Below are 22786 nucleotides of genomic sequence, written 5' to 3' on the forward strand. Positions count from 1 at the left end.
AAGACAACAAAGGTCAAGAATAAGAAAAACAGGATGTAGACTATTTTCTTGCTCCACAAATGGTATCCACAACTGATGACTTCCTATTTCCTCTGACCCCAGTCTGCATTTTTACCCACATGCCACAAACCAGAAAAAGATTTGTGGGAAGCTGAAGTATATGTTCAAAAGAACTCTGAGGGTAAAAAGGTAAAAAGAAACTCAGGAGAGAATTTTTAAACTATTTTTAAAAATAGAATAAAGTATTTTATGCTTCATTATAACTCATTTACCATGCCTCCCTGTCAAAATGAACTCTGATTTGGAGACAAAAGATGAAACCTACACATGCTATTACTCTGTTCTTAAGATCAACTCCTGAATTTAAAAGGATCTCGTACTGGAAACATTCAAAAGCTTGAGAGTTCACCACTGTGCACTTGTGCCTAGGAGCTCAGTTTTAAGCAGGATAATTATCTGATCCCGCCTGACTTGCCAGGAGCCTTTACTCACCTTCTACACGTCAGGTTGATTAATGCCTAGAAGGGAGGGCAATCATTCAAAGGCATCTAATCTAATCGAGAGCTCCAGAAAGGGCAGGATGACCCAACGTCAAGGGTCCACTGTCTGGACAAATAGGACAGAAGCCAAGAAGGGAGGGAGAATATTGGAACGCACGCTTACCTTGCGTAACCTGAGAGCTAGAACAATGGATCTTGTGCACAGAATAAGAGATGCCAAGCAAATCACAATGACAAATGCATCAAACACCAGGACATACTGAGTATTTTTCTGAACTGAGGAACAAAAACAGAATTCAAACGTTAAACGCACCTTACTTAGGAAAAAATTCCAAAAAGAAAAAAAAAAAAAGGGCAGTCTGTAAAGAAGTTCAAATGATAAATACTTAATCATCAGAAACAAATCACACTGCATTCATTCAGAAGTCTTTAAACAGGGTAAAACATTCTCTGACGTTAAGGATTGCACAAATAAAAATATTACGCTCTCTGCTAAATGTACTAAAAATATTTTCTATAGGCTAGAGCTCAACAGACAGTGGTCTACTTGGGCTCTATTCAAAAGAGGCAAAACTGACAAACTCCTGAGTTTGTCTTTTTTCATAAAAGCACAAACATCAAGTTCTCCATTAATGAGGGAGCAATTTAAAACACTACTCCTCAGAATCCCCACTCCTGCTTCTCAACCTTACTGTGTAAGTTCTTTACCAGCAAATAAGGCCAATTCAGTTAGCTTCTTCTGCACGCGGTGAAAAGAACCTCTTGGAATGGAAGTAAATCAAATTTTTGGCGTGGAATACCCAGGAGCATGGGGGGCCCGGGGGAGGTAATGGAGGAAGATGCACCGTAGCCCCAGCTTCTCTGGGACCTGAGGGGAGCATTCCCAATGCCTGGCCCCCTGCCCATTCCTGCAGCTTCATCACCTGCCATTCCTCTCCCCACCTTCTCTACCTTGAGGCCATACTGTTCTTCCTCCATCCCTGCTCCTATAAGGTTTGCTTGCTCTCTTGCCTCAGGGACCTCGCAAGTGCTGATTGCTCTGTCCAGAGCAGGGCCCTCCCCGTCGTGCAAGTTAGATGTTTCTTTTTCAGCCTCGGGTTTCAGATGAAATGTTTTCCTCCTCAGAACTCCCTGAATTCCCATCTTTATTAGCCCCCTCCTATACTCTTTCATTGCACTCTCCGCAAGTACACACACCCAGAGCTCCTTTTATCCTTCTCTGTTTGATGGCCACTGACCCTGTAATTACATCTTCTAAGGGCACAGCAAGGCGCAGAGAGACGGTGCAAAACAAGAAAGACATAGTCTGGGGAGCAGAATGAGCTGGCCTGAATCTCAGCTCGGCACTCAGAAGCTGTGGGGCTTTGGGGAAGCTGCCTCAGATTCCTCATCTAAAAAAGGTGGGGGGGGGGACCCACTCTATCATAGGGCTGTGGTGAGAATTACACAAGTTCATATGTGAAAGCACCTGGAACAGCCCAGGGAAGGAACAGCATTGCCAGCGGTTCCTACTGTACATCACTTGAGGTCCATCTTCTCCAGTAAGTGACCGACCCTAGGAAGTGGGGACTGTGTGTGTTTGCCCAACACTACAGTGACTGTGCTTTCATAATGCTTCAGTGTGCTTCCAGATGAGTGCAGAGACTCCTGCAGAACATGAGAGGGCTAACAAATAATCCAAATTAGAACCCGTGAAGGTGTGAGCTCAGTTACAGGCAGAGGGAGAGAAGGCACGGAGCCGTGACAGCCCGACAGTCTACCTGGTTTCCAGAGGGACCTAAGCAATAAGAGAAGGAGCATCCAAGAACTACTCCTGGTTTTCTGTCTTGGGTGAACTGAGCTCAGTCTGGACATTCACGACAAGAGAGGACGACTTGGTGGTAGTTAAAAGCCATGGGTGTGGACCCGGCCACTGAGAGAGACCACTGAGAGGTCCTGAGAGGGAAACACAGACTGGGAAGGACAAGGAGAGGGGCAGCGATGTGGGGAATTGTAAGAAGAGCTGAGCTCAGGACGTAGACCGGGAAGGGCCATGGGAGACAGCATGGGTCTGAGGACAGGTTACCTTTGGTGGGGTGCCCGGGGGGGATTAGAAAGTGGGGCGCTCCCCAGTGACACCTCTGCAAAAGAGGCATTTAACAGAAAGACCAAGTGTCCATGGGTTTAATAATGCAAAGGTGTGAGCTACAATGGCGGGTGGGTCTGAGGGCAAAGCAGCTCATCCGTGGGTTATGAGCACAGTCGGATAGTAAATGTAATTCACTGAGAGAATTATTTAGCCTTACTAAGCTTTAGAGGCCTCCACTACAAAATAGGGGAAGCAACTGTCCCTACTGCATGGGCTGTCAGGAAATCAGGTAAAAATAATCCAGATCGAGTGCTTGTTGAACAGGACCTAGCACTTATTTTTACTTATAGCCATTTTATAATTATGAAGTTTAAGTTACCTTGAGATGACATCTGGTGGGTAGGTAAGAAAACAACTCAACCAGAACCCAAGACTGACTGACTATCCACCTATCTGCCTACCTACTTACCTACCTTTCTAGCCATGAAATGAGGCAGAGGGAATCGGTACAGTTCTTGGGAAGATAGGACCGAAAACCTTATGAAATGCAAGGACAACATCTAGTACGTTCCTTTCTGACATACAACCAGAACAAAACCTCTATGATTATTTGTACTGTGTCTTTTTTTTTTTTTTTAGTTTTTTTTTTTTAATTTATTTATGATAGTCACACACACACAGAGAGAGAGAGAGAGAGAGAGAGAGAGAGAGAGAGAGAGGCAGAGACATAGGCAGAGGGAGAAGCAGGCTCCATGCACCGGGAGCCCAACGTGGGATTCGATCCTGGGTCTCCAGGATCGCGCCCTGGGCCAAAGGCAGGCGCTAAACCGCTGCGCCACCCAGGGATCCCCCGTGTACTGTGTCTTATATACGAATGGGGAAACGGAGGCCCATATCTGGAGAGGTAAACAGTCCCTCCTAACAGAGAAACCAGTGTCATATTCTGGTTGTGTTGTTGTTTATCATGTTAGCTTCGAACACCCTTTTATATTTTTAATTTTTAATTTTTTTATTTTAATTCCAGTTAGTGAGCACACACTGTTCTATGAGTTCCAGGTGTACCATAGAGTGATTCAGTAATTTCATCCATCACTCAGTACTCACCATGACAAATGCCCTCCTCAATCCTCATCACCTGTTTCACCCATTTTCCTACTCTCCTCCCCTCTGGTAACCATCAGTTTGTTCTCTAAAGGTAAGAATCTGTTCCTTGGGGTGCCTAGGCGGCATAGTCGGTTAAGTGTCCGACTCTTCATTTGTCTGACCCTTGGTTTCAACTCAAGTCATGATCTCAGGGTCATAAGACTGAGCCCTGTGTTGGGCTCCATGTTCAACGTGGAGTCAGCTTAGGACTCTCCCTTCCACCTCATTCTCTCTCTCTCTAAAATAAATAATTTTTTTAAGAGTCTGTTTCTTGGTTTGTCTCTTATATTCTGTTTTAATTTGATCTATTGAGAAGACAAGTTGGTGTGCTACAAAAAGTATTTTATGAACGTTGCAATCACTTTCTTACTTCTACTGAATCTATATTTAGCTCCACAGGAACATTTATTATACTTTGGTTATAAAGCACTAATCCAGAGAGATGCTCTGCCAACATGGTTAGGGAACCCTACACACCACCCACTCTCTCAGAGGTCCTGAGAAGTCCTGCATGCACTGCCACACTGCCCACCTGAGGGACTCTAACCCAGGGCTTCCTCTGCCGACTAAACCCCCTTTCCCCTGTGACACTTGGGAAACCACTCGCCAGTGGGGAATTTTGCTCCTCATGCCCAACTTGCTATGTTTATAAAATCCAGTTAAAAGTGAAGATTAGTGGCAAACTTAGGATAGGTATTAGAAGTCATAAAAGGCAACATGAAGTTTGTATGTGAAAATGGACAATCCCTCATCATTCTTCCTGAGATAACATAGGTAATGACAAGAGGAAGAGAAAGTGTACAGGCCTGAAGGGTTAAGTGTACAGGGTTAAGTGTACAGACTTGAAGGAGCCTCAGAACTTTCTGGAAATAGCACAAAGATCCCACCAGATGTCACCCTCGCCTTTTTCCCACTTCCTCCAAAGCCAGAGCAATCAATCATTCCACCAGACAGCACCCATAGACAGAAGGGAAAGAATCCACTTCACAAGCTGGTTTCCAAACTTCAGCTTCTTAAGGGTTTCAGCACATCATTCCTAATTCATATTCTCCTAGTAACACAATCTGGTTTCTTAGGACACAGCTCAGGGAGAAACAGAAATGTTAGTATTTCTACTCAGAGGTCTGTGATGTCTGTGTTTCTCCTGCCTGGCCACAGAAGGGAGCCAGAGCTCTGATCTTCTGAGTACAGGCAAGGAAAGCTACAGAACATTGGACCAGCCCCCGGGGGGAGGAGGAAAACCATGTTCTGACAACAGGTTTGACCCACTAACTCATTCGGTCAGAATGACTGTTCCAAACCACATTTCCTGTACGGCACACAAAGGTTAGCTTTTCTCACATTAAATAGCTGAACCTATACTCGGACTTGGCAAGTATGCATCTGATCTGTGCGCTTCTGTGGAGACAGTGCGTCTGCTGGGAAATAGAAACCACTTTCAAACAGAAGGAAACTAAAACTGCCTATGCTGATCAGAGCCTTGAGTCAGTTAATGGAAATACTGAAACCAATCCTTTAGACTCTTCAAGATGTATTATATAACTGAACAGCAATGGGCCACAAACAAATCTAGATTAAAATAAATCTAAAATAGTTTAAAAACTACAGATATTTTACATTTTACTCTGTTCTGATAATTTGGACAAAGGCAAATTCAACAAAATTTGTAAATTAAAAAATACTGACAATCCGGGGTGCCCGCATGGTTCAGTCATTTAGGTGTCTGGCTCTTGATTTCCACTCAGATCATGATCTCAGGGTGGTGGGATCAAGCCCCCCTCCATGTTCAGCATGGAGCTGGCTTGGGATTCTCTTTCTCCCTCTCTCTCTCTCTCTCTCTCTCTCTTTGTCTCTCTCTCTCCTTCTACCCCTCCTCCAACTTGCTCTCACTTTCTATTTCAAATATATACATACATGTTTAAGAAAAGAAATATGACAATCCATTATTAACACCATCACAACCCCCTCAGTGAGAAGTGCTGCATAGCCTGTTTTAAACTGTGGCTGAAGAGGGGTTTTCTGAGTAACAACTCAGTACACTGCCCAGTGTTTGTCCAGGCTGCTCTCTGAGTTCTGAAGCCTTAATCTCTGTCCATTGTCAAAGGCTTGGCTCAAAGCACACTTTCTCCAAAAATCACTGCTAGATTTTATTTCTCACTCGGGCCCAAAGTTAACCTTTGCTTGCTTTATTCACATCCCTTTCTATCTCCACTGCTTAGATTTCACAGGCATGTCAGTCTCTCTCACTAAGGCATTTTCTTTCTCTTTCCATAGCGCTTCGTGGTTACTATGTGCCAACTCTTGTTTTCAGTGCTTTTCTTGACTTACTAATTCATTTACTAATCAACATCTTGGAAGGTAGATACCAGCACCCCCATTTTATAGAGAAATGTACTAAGAAGTAGAGAGGTTAAGTAATTTGTCCAAGATCACAGGCACAGTAAACAGAACCAAGACCCAAACCCAGGCAGTCTGGCTCCAGAAACTTAGCTCCTAAGACTGGAAACACTGCCTCTCCCAAGAGGTGTGTAATCAACACCTGCTGAAATTGAACAAAAAGACAAAGCTTTAGGATATGCTGTACAGAACTGAATGCTCAAGAGTTTTCTGGAGCTCTTTCTTCCCATCACCATTTAAACATCCCAAGTCCCAAAATAAAGGGTTAAAAAATCACCCATAATCCATGACAGGCAAGCAGGTAACATACTTACTAGATCCAGATATGTTCAAGTCTTTACATTCTTCAATTTTAGCATCACTGTCAAAATAAATTTTGATCTTGCCACTGTGAGCTTTATTGTCAAAGGTAATCTGGAGACACAAATGTATGGAAAGGTTACTACCCCACAGAACGGGCACCCAAAATATCACTGGCATCCAAACAGCATACTGAGTCAAAACTAATTATACTGATGAAAATGTCCACATCACATGATTCCTTCACAAACTTCTATTATTAATGAAAAAATGTGATCCAAAGGGTGAATATGCAAAGTTCTACTGAATCATGTTTGGGTGCAGAGAAACCTCAGAGCAAAACAAGTAATCAGTCCTAGGAACAAAACCAAGATTCACCAATCTTTGACAAGAGAACACATTTATTATACCGAATGGAATTTAAAAGCATTTGCTTCATTTTATTCCTCTGGGTACAAAAACCTAGGTCTTCCCTAGGCTAGAAATTATTTTTCTGTTTGCTTCAAATGCTACCTATAATACTTTCAGAAGTGACAAAGATTGCTCCCAGGCTGCAGGCTGAATTTAAGATTTCCAGGTAGCCTCATTCTTCCACATTATGTTTCAGTCATTTAGTTTACAAGTGACATGTGCGGAGATCTGAGAGCTTGAGAAAAGTGTTTGTGGGGCTTCCATAGGGGAGAATGAGGCCTTGAGTGTGCCAGGGTTAGTGGAGGTGTGCTCACAGGTCCTAGGTAGGGCAAGAGAGCCAACAAGTTTAATGCTCAAGCCTCTGGTTTGGTCAGAGTGATATTCTTGGATTACACAGAGTGTGGCTTATATGTAGAGATGCTCGGGCACTTGTGGATTCAATACAGATCACCTACGCATTCAGCTCAGCAAGCTCTTTGCTTTAGGTAAACACATTTTGTAATGTGTTTTGTAATTTGGAGGTTACCCCAGGGAGGCTAATCATGCTTTCCTCTGCCAGAGACGTTCTTCCTCACTGCATGTCAAGATTTATCATTACTTTCATTTCTTTCTTTGCTTGTTTTCCAGTCTCGCTCTTCCACTAGGCTGTAAGCTTCCTGAGAGCCACCGCACCTCTATAGGAGGCAATGTCTGGTGCATAGGAGGGTCTCATCACATATTGACTGACTGTTGTTGAATGAGGCACTCTTCCGAGTTGCTGAAAGCTGGTCACATACAACTTCAGCTCAGCATTCAGTTTTGCCCCTCAATAAACATGAGGAAGGGAGCGAGGGCCAGAGGGAAAGGATGAAACTCCATGAGATGAGAAGGCTGGTTACTCTCCCCACAGAAGTGAACATTCTCTTCTACTGCACATGCTTCCTCCCAAACCACAAGAAGCAACAAGTAATCCTTTGCAGACTGGCCTTCAGATCAAGGAAGCAGTTTCTGCCGGGAGGTTTGAAAACATCTGCGACAACGGTTGCAAAGACCTTCCTTTGAAAGTAGGAAAAACATCATAGACACTTAAAACACCTGTCATAGACTTTTCTTCTAATGTATTAGGGGAGTAAAAGGCCAAAGGCAATTCTGAAAAGTCCTCTTTGCAGCCCAGAAATCTGGTTTTAAGAAGTTGGAAAGGGATCAGCCCCGGTGGCTCAGCGGTTTAGCGCCGCCTTCGGCCCAGGGTGTGATCCTGGAGACCTGGAATCGAGTCCCACGTTCTGCCTGTGTCTCTGCCTCTCTCTCTCTCTCTCTCTCTCTCTCTCTCTCTCGAATAAATAAATAAAATCTTAAAAAAAAAAAAAAAAAAAAAAAAAAGAAGAAGTTGGAAAGGGCTTGCTCCATTTTCCAAAGTAATGGTCTCTGGATCGACAATGCTAGAAAGTGTCATTAAGCCACTTCAAACACAACTGCATCTAACACATCTATGTAGGCTGGTGTGTTTTACACTTGGCATCTGCAACAGTAGAGAAAAATAATAAAAACCAGCTGTAGTAAGACAAGACACTTGCCGTATTCTGAAAGACGTAACAGTCTGGTAACTCTCGGGAATGAATTGTCTGTAGGTCGATGCCTTTGAGGCGAAAGGAAATTTCAACTTCTAAGAGCCTGAACAAAAAACATTACAAGGTATAAATTGTCAGCGTCGTCCTATCCTCCTCTGCTTTCTCCCATGTCTCTTGGGAAATGAAACTTAAAAACTTATTTACCGGTAAAATTCCAGTCTGAAGAATGACAAGTTCTTCCAGTCCTGAGGGTCCTTGGAGAGGTCTAAGTGAACACAGTCTAGGGCAATGAAACAAGAAGGATTGTTTCAGGCAATAATCAAATGCTAAAAAGCAGTGGTACAGGTGTGCTGAGAAGCAGGACACTTAAAAGTTCCAAAGTATCTTCCCACAAAATCCAGATTCATTGTAACGAGACCAGTGACTTGACAGGGAAGGACCTGGAGATGCCACAATCACAGTTAACATCACCAGGAATGGGATAAACAGACACCTCCTGAAATAACGTACCACTTGTGTGGTATTCCTGCCCAAAATACGTAACCTCAATCAAGTCATAAACAAGACACAGGAAAACCTGAGTGAGGAACACTCTACTCTTTTAAAATGTCAAGGTCATTAAAAAAAAAAAAGGCTAAGGAATTTTATTTTGCTCCAGATTAAAGGAGATTAAACTGACCTGACAATTAAATGCGTTATGTGATCTTGGACCAGGGAGGTGGCAAGCGGTGCATGGAGGGGGCATGGGGCGGGGCGGGGAGGTGGCAGTCCGGGCAGGCAGTTTTCTTTTTCTATAAAGAACAGGACAATGGATGAAATGTGAATTGGGTTTGTAAGTTACAGTACTGTATCCATGTTCCTTCATGCTTTTAAGCACTGTATGGTGGTTTTGTAGGAGAATGTTCCTGTTTGGGGGAAATGTACATTGAAGTATTTAGAGGTCAAAAGACATTATGCCTGCACTTTATTCTCATACATTTCAGGAGAAATATTAATACATTGGAAAAAATGATTTTAAAAAATGTGGTAAAATGTTAGCCTTTGGAAAATTTAGATGAAGGGTAGACAAGGAAATCTTTGTGCTATTTTGCAACTTTTCTGTTAAGTCTGATGCTTTTTCAAAATTAAAAAAAAAGGAAGAATTGAGGTTTTATTCAAGTAAAAACAAATTATGAGGTGTAAACTATAAAATCATTCCAAGAGCCTCACATAAAAATAGTCTCTTCGTTGGGTAGCTCAACACCTTGGCAGGAAACAGGCTAGAAACAGTGAATGGCTTTCAAGGTCACAGAGCCCTGACACAGAACTGGTGGGAAGCCAGCCTGGGCTGACTCTCGCCCACACTGTGGCTGCCCCTTCTTGCTGCCTTTGAAACCTAAAAGTCAGGGCCTAGGGCAGTGCCTAGCACTCAGGAGGTGTTTGAGAAAATTGGTAGACTTGATAGCCAATTCTTTAAATGTCTTCTCCCACTGGGCGTGGAGCAGCAAAGACCTCCCATCACTACATCGGTACATGACCTTGGCTTAGCCACCTAGCCTGACTAAGCATCAACTTCCTCAACTGTAAAGTAAAAGCCAAACTGATGATATTTAGGGTCCTTCTACCTCTCACACTCTTATTTGAAGACAAAGTAAAAGAAAATAAAACATTTACATTTATTTGAGTAAGTGGCTATATTCTGAAAAGAGAAGGAACATATTCAAAATCTGTGTTACAGAAAAAGAAACACACACTATTAGAATGATAGCCATCTAAATGTTGTAAAGACATTTTAAAAAGCAGGATTTATAACAGTTCCCCCAATGAGGATAACCTCTAAAGCTATAGGTCTTAGAGGCATGAAATGCCCACAGCATGATTTGAAGGAAATTCTTAGCTTGATCTACACAATCGGTCATGCAAAGACTGTGCAATGAATAGAGACCCACCAAGGAAGCAGGCATGGAGGGGGATGGCTGCATTTACACACTAAAGGATGACCCTCTCAATGGTAAAGATGATGCAAAAGTCACAGATAGGTAATCTAGAACAGCGTCTGCTCATTCACCTTCGTAAACTCTAATGCCTCACCAATGAAGTCCAGCTCAATTCCTATTCCTATCATGTGCAGACTGCCTCCAATATATCCGAAAAAAGGTCTAAGATCCAGTATCAAGTATTTTAAGAATATTCTTTACATCTCTTGAGTAGATAGATATGTCAAAAGGTTCTCTTTGACAAGTTATATTTCATAAGTCAAAAATACAAATAACTTGCTAAAATAGTCTGTCTTAAAATAAAGTAAAATTCATAACCAACTTCTTCTGCTTTGGTGAAAATTATTCCATATTCTGATAGAAGGAAAACAGACAAGGACACCACTGCACAGGAGTCAGGTAATAAATTCCACTCTCTGGCACTGCCAGTCCTAGTCCTGCCTACCTAGCCACTGACACTGACTTTGGCTGTGTCTCTTTCACTCATCTTCCAAGAAAAATCAAGTGAGGAAAACATAAGAATCACTGGAAAATAGTTGTAAGATGCATCTAATTAAGTCACACAGGACAAGGGGTATTTCAAGGCTGTTGGCCACAGCACCAGGCTGCTGATACTTAGATGACTAAAAGAAACCTGAGGCTTCTCATGGTGCTTGGCTGATGGGCTGCTGGTTTCAGAGTCAAGAGCATGGGACACATTTACTCACGACGAGATTCTCAATAGGCAGCCTGTGGAAACAGACTCGGAACCTCTGTTTTACAGATGTATTCTTCTATTATTTTGACAAAGCATCTTTAAATTGAATGTTAGAAAATATGGTCAAACGAACTATGCGATGCTCTCTTCTTAATAAAACTATCACACATGAATACTAGGACCCCCACTCCTGAACTGTTTCTTGAGGAGTCATGACTAATTAATCTTCACAGTTCATAACCCCAGTATATAAAACAGGAAGTGCCTTGGGCATGCTAGTTATACACCAGAGATTTGCTGAATGAATGACAAAACTTCCAGAGCCTTAAGTCAACTAGTTTGCACTTACATATAATGTGTTTTCAAATTCTTAACAGAGTTGCACAAGAGAATTCTACTTGATTAGATACTAACTTCTTGCTAAGCAACCTCCTAAAAGAGAAAATGAATTGCTAAGTACAATTCATCTTTGAAGAGCATTAATGTAGTTAACTCTTGCATTAACAGCAAGAGTACCAAGCATTTCAACATACATTATTTCATATATAATTAGACTCTTCTCCCCCTCCAAGCCTAATTGCTTCCTCATGGAGGGACAAACCTCAACAAACAGGAAACACCTGTACATTTACCTCAACCCCCAAAAGTCTTGAGTTATACCAAGACGTTCCACAAATGTTCCCTGGTCCTATCATGGTAGACCCACAGTCCCCTGAGAGAAAAGCCTTTGCAGGCATATGTTCAACCTCAATTAAGTTAGCTGTCACAAGAAGCAAAATCATTCTATTTGGGTTGTCAGCACATGAAGGGATGTTTGCTCTTACCACAGAAGATGATAAAGGCATATAATGAAAGTGCATTACCTACTTCAATGTCGCTGTCAATGTTCAGTGTGTCATTAGAAGGAAACATGGCCCCTTTCTTATAATGCTGCTTACAGACTTTCAAGCCAGTTCTATTGTCTTCATTTTCTCCGTAACCGAGCGTCCCCAGGGATATGTTCTTTAGATGATGATACTATTCAAAATAGTTAAATAAAAATCGTATGAGCTTTTAAGAGTTTCATCAGAAGTTACAGCGTAAGGGGCACCTGGGTGGCTCAGTGGTTAAGCGTCTGCCTTCAGCTCAGGTTGTGATCCCAGGGTCCTGGAATCGAGTCCCACATGAGGCTCCCCACAGACAGCCTGCTTCTCCCTCTGCCTCTGTGTCTGAAGGCAGACGCCTCAGCTCTGCCTCTCTCCCTGTGTCTCTCATGAATAAATAAATAAAATCTTTAAAAAAAAAAGAAGTTACAGCATATGGAATACACTTATAGCTATTTTAAACTTTGTGTCAGATCCCTCAATAGAACTTTCCCGTGTAAAATACCACAAGGTAATTTCCTCATGGGTGGGCAGGAAACACACTGCCTCACGGAACTTGGAACTACAATAGACGACGTGCTAACAGACACTCCCACCTGTCTAACTCACAGCAGACTACTGTCTCCTGGCTCCAAACGCCACCTTTCAAGGCCACACTGGTCCCCAGTTGGTTCCTGGAGCTTGCCTGGCACATTCCCACCGGGGTCTTTGCTGTACCCCCTGCCTGGAACCCCATGTTCCATCTGCTAGGTTCACTCCTTCAGGTCTTGAGTCAAATATTACTTCAGTGAGGCCTTCCCTTACTATCCAGTGCAAGTTGCAAGCATCCATCACCAGTGCACAGGCTCCACCAGGCACTGCCAGTCTCCTCCCCAGCTTTATTTCATGGCAGCCATCACTGTCAGACACACCACTGAAGACTCAAGCCGTCCATACCTCACAGCTCACACTAACACAACTGTTATTTACTTACATAAACATGACTTTACCATTCGCCTATCTGCACTAACAGGGCTAAGAGGGCTTTACTAACTCCCACCTTCATTAACATGACTTCACTATTCCAGGAAACTTTTTTTTTTGAGAGAGAGAGAGAGTTGGGGGTTGGAATCCTAAGTAGGCTCCACGCTTATTGCAGAGTCCAAATGGGGCTGGATCTCATGGCCCTGAGATGAGATCATGACCTAAGCAGAAAATCAAGAGCTGGACACAACCAACTGAGCCACCGAGGTGCCCCTATTCTAGGAAGCTTTTGCCCAGGAACATAACAGTTACAAATAACTATTGTTCATTTCAGGAACATCCACAACAACTGATTTAGACAATCAATCTGAAGATTTAGTCTAATAAATGCAAGACTCTTTGAAACCAAGCCCATCTCCCCACAAACCCTCACCTTGCTGTGTCCACCAATCCAAAACTATGATATCATATCTTTATCCAATTCTAATTGAGCTCCCCTCATGCTGAAAGACCAGTCTACCTTACACTTCAAAATCGGTATTGGACTGTGCCCTTTTCACCCAAGGAACTAATAAGAATGGTCAAGGGAGCATCTCCCTTACCTCTGTAAGTAATAAGCTCAGTTTTGCTTATTAACACGTTTTCTTGGTGGTGTTTTGAGGGAGCTAGCATTCAATGCTATACATTTCACTTTTTTTCATTGGTCTGGTTCTCATCTCTAGAATGAAGTTCTATGGGAACAAGGCTTTTTGTCCATTTTATTCATGATGCATTCCCAGTATCTAGAATACCTCGTATATAGTAGGCACCCAAATATTTATTGAATGAATGAGAAAAGAAAAAATATGAATAACAATTTCCCTCCCCTAAATGCTTTCTTCAGGCCTATCAGTGTGGTTTTTCAATACTTACTTAGATATGAGTATATCATACCCTCCTCCATATTCCTAATATTCAGCTAGGTTTATTAATGCTAAGACATCAAAATTGAGACTCTGCAATCTTAGATTTGATATCTCATTCATCAAACCTTCTGAGAGTATAAATCCACTCTTGGCTGTTTGAACTTGGGTAAGGTAATCTCCCAAAAGTAGTCGGTATAAAGGGATAAATACAAATCTTTAAGAAAAAACTTAAATAGGCAAAATAGGCTAAAACAACAAAGTCAAGTGTCAATCATTCATAACAAAACACTTGCCTGATTGATAGCAAAAAAGATGCTCTCATAGGCATCCTCTTGAGTATAGACACTGCAACTATAGTCATCTTCATCCATGCCAGAGTATCCTTTTAAAAACAAGTGCTTAAAAGCAACAGTGTTCTCTTCTTTGAAAGCAACTACCATCTGGTTACTTAAACCAAAACGAACAAGCTAGAAAAGAAAATTAAATACGAAGATGTGAATTTTACCATTTACCAGGGCAGGCAAATGCATTCATATTATCAACTCCTGCCTATAAATATCAGCAAGTGTTTACTAACCACATTAATGTCAAAATACAAGTCCCAGAAAAGAATACACTCATTAAGCTACATTGGCAAGTCAAAATAGTGTAAAATTAGAGGAAATTACCACTCCCAGTGACTACCAACCTTACTGATTTTGAATGAAGGAGGAGAAATCCAAATCAGTGAAGTCGGAATCCATTTATTGTATATTTGGATTTCAAATTAATTGCTTTATAAACTGATGTACTCAATAAAGTAATGTCATTTTTTGTTGATTAACATTTAGAAATTGTAATTATTTTTTAAAATCACAATGAGGGGATCCCTGGGTGGCGCAGCGGTTTAGCGCCTGCCTTTGGCCCAGGGCGCGATCCTGAAGACCTGGGATCGAATCCCACGTCGGGCTCCCGGTGCATGGAGCCTGCTTCTCCCTCTGCCTATGTCTCTGCCTCTCTCTCTCTCTCTCTCTCTCTCTCTCTCTCTGTGTGTGTGTGACTATCATGAATAAATAAAAATTAAAAATTTTTAAAAAATAAATAAATAAAATAAAATCACAATGAGGTTTTATATGTGGCTTTTAAGAATGTTTTTGAAAAGTGGACTATATAATACTCTACCTGAGAGGTAATAGTTGTCAAAGGAATTCAATTATTCCAGCTCTGCAAGAACTCTTATATAAGATTTACACCTTAGAGATCTCGCTGCAAGATCTATAGCATCAAAGCACCAGAAAGAATAGCAGGGCTTGCTTTACCCCTCTGAGTTCAAACCCATTCACTGTCCGCACGCACCCACCTTCTTGTGACAAAACTCCTACTTTCTCTCTTACGCTGTATCGTCGTCCAAGATTTGGCACCAAGGGCTCTCTTCACTAGGAGGCAATGTATTCATTCTGCCCATTTTGGAATCCAATATGGGGGGAAAATTAGCAGGCACTAAATTTTACCAACCCCCCCATCCCGAGAAGTTATACACACACCAACAATCTTTCACTCTCTTTCTCTCTCTCTCTCATGCACACATGCACATGTGCGCACCCACACACATGAATGGCGGAAGACAAGTCAAACCTTTATAAGCCCTCCCCATCTGCCTATTTTATCTCATCTACTTTAAAAGACAATAAAAGTCCAAAAATCTTGCCGCAGATCTTCATCCCACTGGGTCCCTAAAGCAATTTGGGACTCTTGTTTCTTCACGTGTGAAATCAGCAAGTCCAACTAGATGACTGTGGCATATCTGCTATTTGCTGTCACTCCACAGTTGGATATGAGAGACTGCATGGCACTGAACCAGACATCAACTAACGAATCTTTCAGATGAAAACACGTTAATCTGCATATGCAAATATATACTACTTTCTAGTGATTTATTTTTTTTAGCTTTCTTGTCTGACTTTTTGAAAAGGCTGAATAATTAAAAATAATAGCTACCATTTTTCAGCAACTATTATACTCCAGGTGCTTACTAAACTGCATTACAAGCACCATCTCCATTACTAAAACTCTAAGGTGAGGTCACTACGGTTATCTCCGCTTTACACATGTGAAAACTGAGATTTAGCCCCATTTAATTGCCCTAAGTCATGTAGCTAGAATGAAAGTCAGGTCTAACTCCAAAGTCACTTTACTGTGCTATAATAATTTCCCTCTCTTGGAGAATCTGCCTTCGGGACTCTTCTTATAGAAAAGAATTTAGATGCTAGCTTTCCAGAATTGCAACTACTGTTTGAGAATGTACTTGACACTCCTTAGCATCTGAGCCTCACCAGGTCACATTCCTCAAATACCAAGCCAAAGGATTGAGCAATTGTTAAAACCCAGCTAGTCTAAGGCAAGTATCAGATGAGAAACCACACATCATCTAACCTGTGCTAGAAATCAAGCAACTGGAAGCTAAAGGTTTTTCTAAGCACATGACATCTTTCAATGGTGCCTGTAGATGCCAGAAAAGGTCATGTTTTTTGAAAGCCAAAAGTAAACCAGGGAATTAATACATACATGATTGTTTCAAGGTCCTGTAAAATACTGATACACAAATGAAAAAAAAACTGGTGAATTACATGCATGTGAATTAAGTTCTTCAATCAAAGTCTTCTGAGTGCTTACTCTGTTCTGGGCTGGGATATGATGTGGGCAAGATCAAGTTGCATGGTGTTGAGTAACAACAGCTCTTATCTACTGAGTGCCAGGGACTATGCCTAAAATTTACAATTTTTAAAAAATATAATTCATAATACCCTGTGAAGGGGATATTCACTGGACTCCACAAAGACAGGAATCTTCCCCCCACTACTCAGGAACTGGAATAGTGTCTATCACAATGTCAGAGTCAAATACTAAATCTGTTGATGAATATAGTCCCATTTTATACATGTGCAACCTGAAGTCAGGGAACTTATTCAGGTTGGAACTGCTAGAAAGTCCCTTCTCTTGACCACCAGGCCACACTATCTCTCAAAAAGAGATGCTGCCAACTTAAATCTAGAAGCGGGGATAGTCGACCCATTCCTCCCACACTCAAACTTGAACTAAAACACACACACACACACACACACACAATCTGAATGAGGAATGGATATCTTGACCAAGAAAGTAGCATTTTAACTACTGATATTTTAAGCTACCACCTTATTTAACTTAAAACTCAAAGCTCAACTCAACCTGGAGAATGACACAACATGAAGGTGTAAACTCTGCTTGGAACCACCCCCATCTGGCATCAGGAAGAGGAAATTTACTCCATTCCATTATTCATAGGACAAGCTGAGATCCAGCATCATCAGGTCAGGGTTGGGATTTTCAAAGCATATGTTAGTAGAGAAGAGAAACCTAGGGAGGAGATCATAAATGCCCTTCTTGCAATGGCAGAACCAAACACTCTCTATGGAGCAAGAGAAAGGAGATGATGGGTTTGGTCAAATGGGTGACAGAAAAATGTACTCCTGCCCCACTAACTAGATCTTAAGATTTACCAAGACTATGATATGATAGAAAAATAGTGAAGTGCGGCCTGGCAAAGATTGTGAAGGTAAGACCTGATTATGAAATCGGTGTAGGAGAAAATATTCTGTACCAGGTAAAAACAGGATCCTGTCAAAATAATGTACAAAGAATATGAGAAGGAAAGAGTAGAATTGGCAAAAGAATGTGGACACCTCTCTCAAAATTATACATTACTGCAGAACGCAGAGTAGGAATGTCTTTCTTTTTTTTTTTTTAAAGTTTCCTCCTCATCAACCCTGATAAAATGCCACCTATCCCATTAGACTTGGGAATGGAGTGCTAAGAGACAGAAAAAGAGGAGGAGGTACAAGTGGTATCCGAAGGAAGGAAAGGTATTCAAGAAATCTGCTCCAATTAGATATCACCCATGTAGCAAAACTTATTAGAATGGTCCTCCAGCAGAATAAGAGTTTAATCCCTCTCAACTTTGCTAGGGGAGACAGGGTACATCTACACGTAAAGTAAATGATCATTTCTCAGGAATAGTCTATTAAAAGCAGTGACATAGAAAGCAACAGATACTAGCATACCCAGGAAAACCATGCGGTGAGTGGTCAGGCAAGACTGTAGGGGGACTTCCAGTGGCATCTGCATGATGATAGAGAAAAAGAATCACTCTGGACTTGGTGTTACAAACAGGGCAGGGATGAGAATCACTGGGTGCATCCAGCTGGCTGGGATCTGGGGAGGAAACTGTAGCTGAAGACCCATTGGAAAGGCAAGTCCAGGGATCCCTGGGGGGCGCAGCGGTTTGGTGCCTGCCTTTGACCCAGGGCACGATCCTGGAGACCTGGGATCAAATCCCACATCGGGCTCCCGGTGCATGGAGCCTGCTTCTCCCTCTGCCTGTGTCTCTGCCTCTCTCTCTCTCTCTCTGTGTGTGACTATCATAAATAAATTAAAAAAAAAAAAGGAAAGGCAAGTCCAAGGAGACTGTGGGAATCTGAATTTCAAGCTACACAGTCAAGATTCTCTTCTGTGGGAAAAATGGGTACCACAAAATTTTCTGAGCAGGAGAGTAACCCAATGAAAGCATTCTAAGAAAAATTCATTTGATATTAGCACTGAAGACACTGGTATGTATGTGGATAAGGAAGGTAGGCATCAGACAAAGTCTGGAAGGAGCCTAGTTAACTTGTCTGTATTCCCAAGACTGCAAAATTAGGACAGGACTCCTGTCTAGAATAAAACCAATCTGAGAATCAAAGACTCTAGAGCCAGACCAGAGGGCTCCAATCCGACTCTACCCCTTATCAACTGAATGGCCATAAGAAAATTATGTATTCTCTTTGGCCCCGTTTCCTCATCCACAAGAGGGGAGCAAAAACTGACCCAACACACAGGGTTGCTCTGAGGATGAAATGAATGAACATGCAAAAGGCACCTGTGCCTTGCATATGGCAAATGCTATGGCATATGTTTTTTTTTTTTTAATTTTTTTTATTTATTTATTTATGACAGTCACACAGATAGAGAGAGAGAGGCAGAGACACAGGCAGAGGGAGAAGCAGGCTCCATGCACCAGGAGCCCGACGTGGGATTCGATCCCGGGTCTCCAGGATCGCGCCCTGGGCCAAAGGTAGGCGCTAAACCGCTGCGCCACCCAGGGATCCCGCTATGGCATATGTTATGCTACATCTCAGCTGCAGTGATGCATTCCCAGCTGTATTCCCAGCAGAATACACAGCAGGGAGGTGCTTCATACATATTTGAAATGAATGAGATAAGAGTCTGAGCTAGAGAGAGAAGATAGTGAGTATGGCAAAACATAAGTAGACAGTTTTGTAGGAAGAATCCACAAGATTTAGTAGACATCAGGACAAAGAAGGTAAGTCAAAATCACAATGTTCTATGCCTAGATAAGGTGGAGTTATAGTAACATTAATAGATCAAGAAGCAAGCTGAATGAAAGCTGGTTTGGCCAGAGAAGAAATTGGAAAACAATTAAAATTAACCAAATGATAAAGGGGACATCATTTCTCCTCCTTCCAAGTAATACTAACAATGTACCTACTTTATAGGATGCCAAAATTAAAACTTCAAAGCCAAGAATTAAAATGAAAATATTTTTATTTATTTTTTTAAATGAAAATATTTTTAAATGAAAAAACCCAGGCATGCACATTTAACAGGAGCCCTGTATCTCGACTTTATTGATTTTTTTTCCAACTTTGTTGTTTCTTTTAAAGCAACTTGGTCACCCTAAAGCTTGGTGTACTGGAAAGCATAACATACAATGAAAAGATCTCTTTATGATCAGAGTAAAGATGTAACTTCAGTTACAACAGGAACCTCCTCTCATTTCTAAAACTATACAAAAGTATTTGTAGAAAGGTATTTATTTTTGTGTTCCAGAAATAACATCTTTACATTGATATCAGAATGATTATTTGCCAAAGGAGCCAAATACCCCAAATCGGTAGTGTCTTTAAAAGGGCACACATTTCAAGTGTAGTTACCTACAGAGGAGCCTCCCTGAAACTGGTTCAAAGCCACAGTCTCTTTTTTTTTTTAAGATTTTATTTATTTATTCATGATAGAGAGAGAGAGCCACAGTCTCAAAAACTAGATGACAACTCTGATGACTGTTGTGATACGGGGATAAAGTCTTGACAATATGAAATTCAACAAAAGATCCCAATGTATGGGGATCCCTGGGTGGCGCAGCGGTTTGGCGCCTGCCTTTGGCCCAGGGCGCTATCCTGGAGACCCGGGATCGAATCCCACGTCGGGCTCCCAGTGCATGGAGCCTGCTTCTCCCTCTGCCTATGTCTCTGCCTCTCTCTCTGTGTGTGACTATCATAAATAAATAAAAATTTCAAAAAAAAATATCCCAATGTAGCCCTTGTATGCTCCTAATAAGCCCAATGGTAAGTATTTACTTACCGCCTTAGCTACTGCTGCAAGGGAAACAGCATTGTCAAGACTCAAGTCAAAACAGTCAAAATTGCATTTTCAAAAGTGTATTTGAATAAAGATGAGAAATTTCAAGAACATAATCACTTGGGATTAAACAGCTCTTGCCAGGCTATGTGTTTTATTCAGATATAGAACTCCACCACCCCCCCATATCAAACTCCTATTATATACAGACCTACTATTTATCTCTATTTACAGAACCTGTGGAAAGATGACCTCATAATCCCTTACTAAAACAAGGTCATTATCAAAACTGAACTTCAACCTACCATCACCCTCCAGAGTCAACATAAATTTACAGTTTTATGAACTTGAGTGTGGACTTTTCAGAGCAAAAGTCAAGAGTGGAAAAATGAAAACAGTTTCATCTTTGGGTAAGGAAAAAAAACAAAGAAACAAACTGACAATATGAATTACCTGTGTGGTAACCATGACTATCTTCAAAATCTGCAATCCCAGCTTCCATGGAATCTGGTGTCTGGCTCGGTATTTTTCACAAGGGTTCATGAAGTAAAACTTCAGGTCTTCCCTCAGACATTCTTCTTTCACGTCAGAATCAAGATGAGCCATTGCATTTCTGCCACAGAAGACCAATTTTTTTTTAATTTTTATTTATTTACAATAGTCACACAGAGAGAGAGCTAGAGAGAGAGGCAGAGACATAGGCAGAGGGAGAAGCAGGCTCCATGCACCGGGAGCCCAACGTGGGATTCAATCCCGGGTCTCCAGGATCACGCCCTGGGCCAAAGGCAGGCACCAAACCGCTGCGCCACCCAGGGATCCCCAGAAGACCAATTTTTAAATAAACAGAATATCTCGTTCATCAGAGAGTTTCTGAATAAAACTTCCTGTTCATGTTCTTTATCCATTCTTACAAGCAAAATTCTGTCTCCAACCAGTGACCTCTTTTTCTCTTTAGAAATCTGAAAATTATTCAGGACCCTCTATCACTTGCCTTTCCACATAGTTATTCATTTAGTTCCAAAGGGCCATTGTCAAAATTTTTAAGAATAGGATTTTATTTGCAAGACTCATCATCCTACATCTTAATGTATAGAATTCACCTGTCACTGGAATATTGTTAATATTCAATAACAAAAACTAGATGGGATACTTTTATGATATACCAGATATGAAATCACAGAAACTAGAATTGCTATGAAAACAGAGAATCCATGTTCTATAATGTTCTGAATGATTATGTCCCTTTTTAATAATATAACAATGATAATAAAGTTCAAAATGTAAATACCTTCAGGAAGTCAAAATAGTATCTATTTATGCCTACTCAAATATTTGTGTTGCTTTACATTGGTAAAGTTTGTTTTTACTATTTTGAGGGGTCTAGATTCAGGAATGGGCATGTGATGCAAGCTAGGCCAAAAAGAAGCAATGAGCTGTGGTCCCAAGACTGCGATAGTATCTGTTGGGAGAAATGTCCTACTAAGTCATCACCAAATTGGAGTGTGCAAAACAATCCATTGGCAGTACAGAAAGTATTAGTATTTCTATTTTATTCTTTATCTTTTCTTAGAAATGAATTTTATACTTTAATTTTTTATTTTATGTAAACTCTATGTCCAACAGGGGGCTCAGACTTACTACACCAAGATCAAGGGTTGCATACTCTACTGCCTGAGCCAGCCAGATGCCCCTATTGTATTCTTTATCTTAAAAAAAGAAACTGAACTCTACTAATTATTAATATAACATATAGAATAACAGTGGTATATAATCACACATAATTTATAAATAAATATACACACATTGAGAACATGCGCTTAACTTGTATCATAATCAACAAAGTTTGGAGATCACAGACTTAAAGCAAAGGCTGTAAGTCTCGAGTTTGTGGAAGTCACCTTGCCATCATAAAAGAACATGCAGAGAGTGGAACTAACACAGAATAGATAGAAGATAGACACTAAGCTTAATGACAATACTTGAGTTCCTGGATCCAGCTGTGCCTGAAGCCATTTGTGCCAAGACTTGCAATGTGAGCTAATAAATACTACTTGGGGCTTATGCTAGTTTAAATTAGTCTTCTGTTTCTTACAATAGGAAGTGTCTTGATGATAAATTTAATGAATAAATTTTACTAAGTTCAGCCAATCATTCAAGGTATCCATTTCTAGGGAAGTTTCATTAATTGGGGGTCATTTGGGGGCATCGTTTCACCTGAAATATCTAAATGATCTATGTTTATACTGACTTCAGATCTACATTATCTACTCTAACAAGTTTCAAAAGACTAAGGGGGGTGATGGTGCCTGCCTGGCTCGTTAGTAGAGCATGCAATGCTTGATCTCAGGGTCATGAGTTCAAGCCCCATGTTGGGTGGAGCCTACATACATACATACATACATACATAAGAAGACTAAAAGGGAAAGACTATTTTAAGACTATTTAAGACTTATACTTAGTTAATAATTTTCTATCTTTAAATTGATTTTTAGATCTCCTATTTCCAGAATTAGTAGGCTACGTTATTTAGAATTTTCCTGCTGGGAGGAAAGAAGGAAGGAAAGAAGGAAGGAAGGAAGGAAGG

At 41.1% G+C, this 22786-nt stretch overlaps 1 protein-coding gene across 3 annotated transcripts in view; it reads right to left on the minus strand.

Annotated features, from left to right (window-relative positions):
- The window catches only part of MCOLN2 (mucolipin TRP cation channel 2), a 50521-nt gene that overhangs the window by 14839 nt on the left and 12896 nt on the right, over positions 1 to 22786 (minus strand). For all 3 annotated transcript variants that reach the window (XM_055339334.1, XM_055339332.1, XM_055339333.1), the window contains exons 2-8: positions 20656 to 20815; positions 14064 to 14237; positions 11903 to 12056; positions 8571 to 8646; positions 8373 to 8469; positions 6423 to 6522; positions 664 to 776 (exon numbers count right to left, since the gene is read on the minus strand). In XM_055339334.1, the coding sequence (XP_055195309.1) occupies positions 664 to 776; positions 6423 to 6522; positions 8373 to 8469; positions 8571 to 8646; positions 11903 to 12056; positions 14064 to 14237; positions 20656 to 20808 (867 nt within the window). In that variant the 5' untranslated portion in view covers positions 20809 to 20815. The remainder of the gene's footprint in view (positions 1 to 663; positions 777 to 6422; positions 6523 to 8372; positions 8470 to 8570; positions 8647 to 11902; positions 12057 to 14063; positions 14238 to 20655; positions 20816 to 22786) is intronic.

Source organism: Nyctereutes procyonoides, unplaced genomic scaffold (genome assembly GCF_905146905.1).
Source record: "Nyctereutes procyonoides isolate TBG_1078 unplaced genomic scaffold, NYPRO_anot_genome, whole genome shotgun sequence".
Lineage (NCBI taxonomy): Eukaryota > Metazoa > Chordata > Mammalia > Carnivora > Canidae > Nyctereutes > Nyctereutes procyonoides.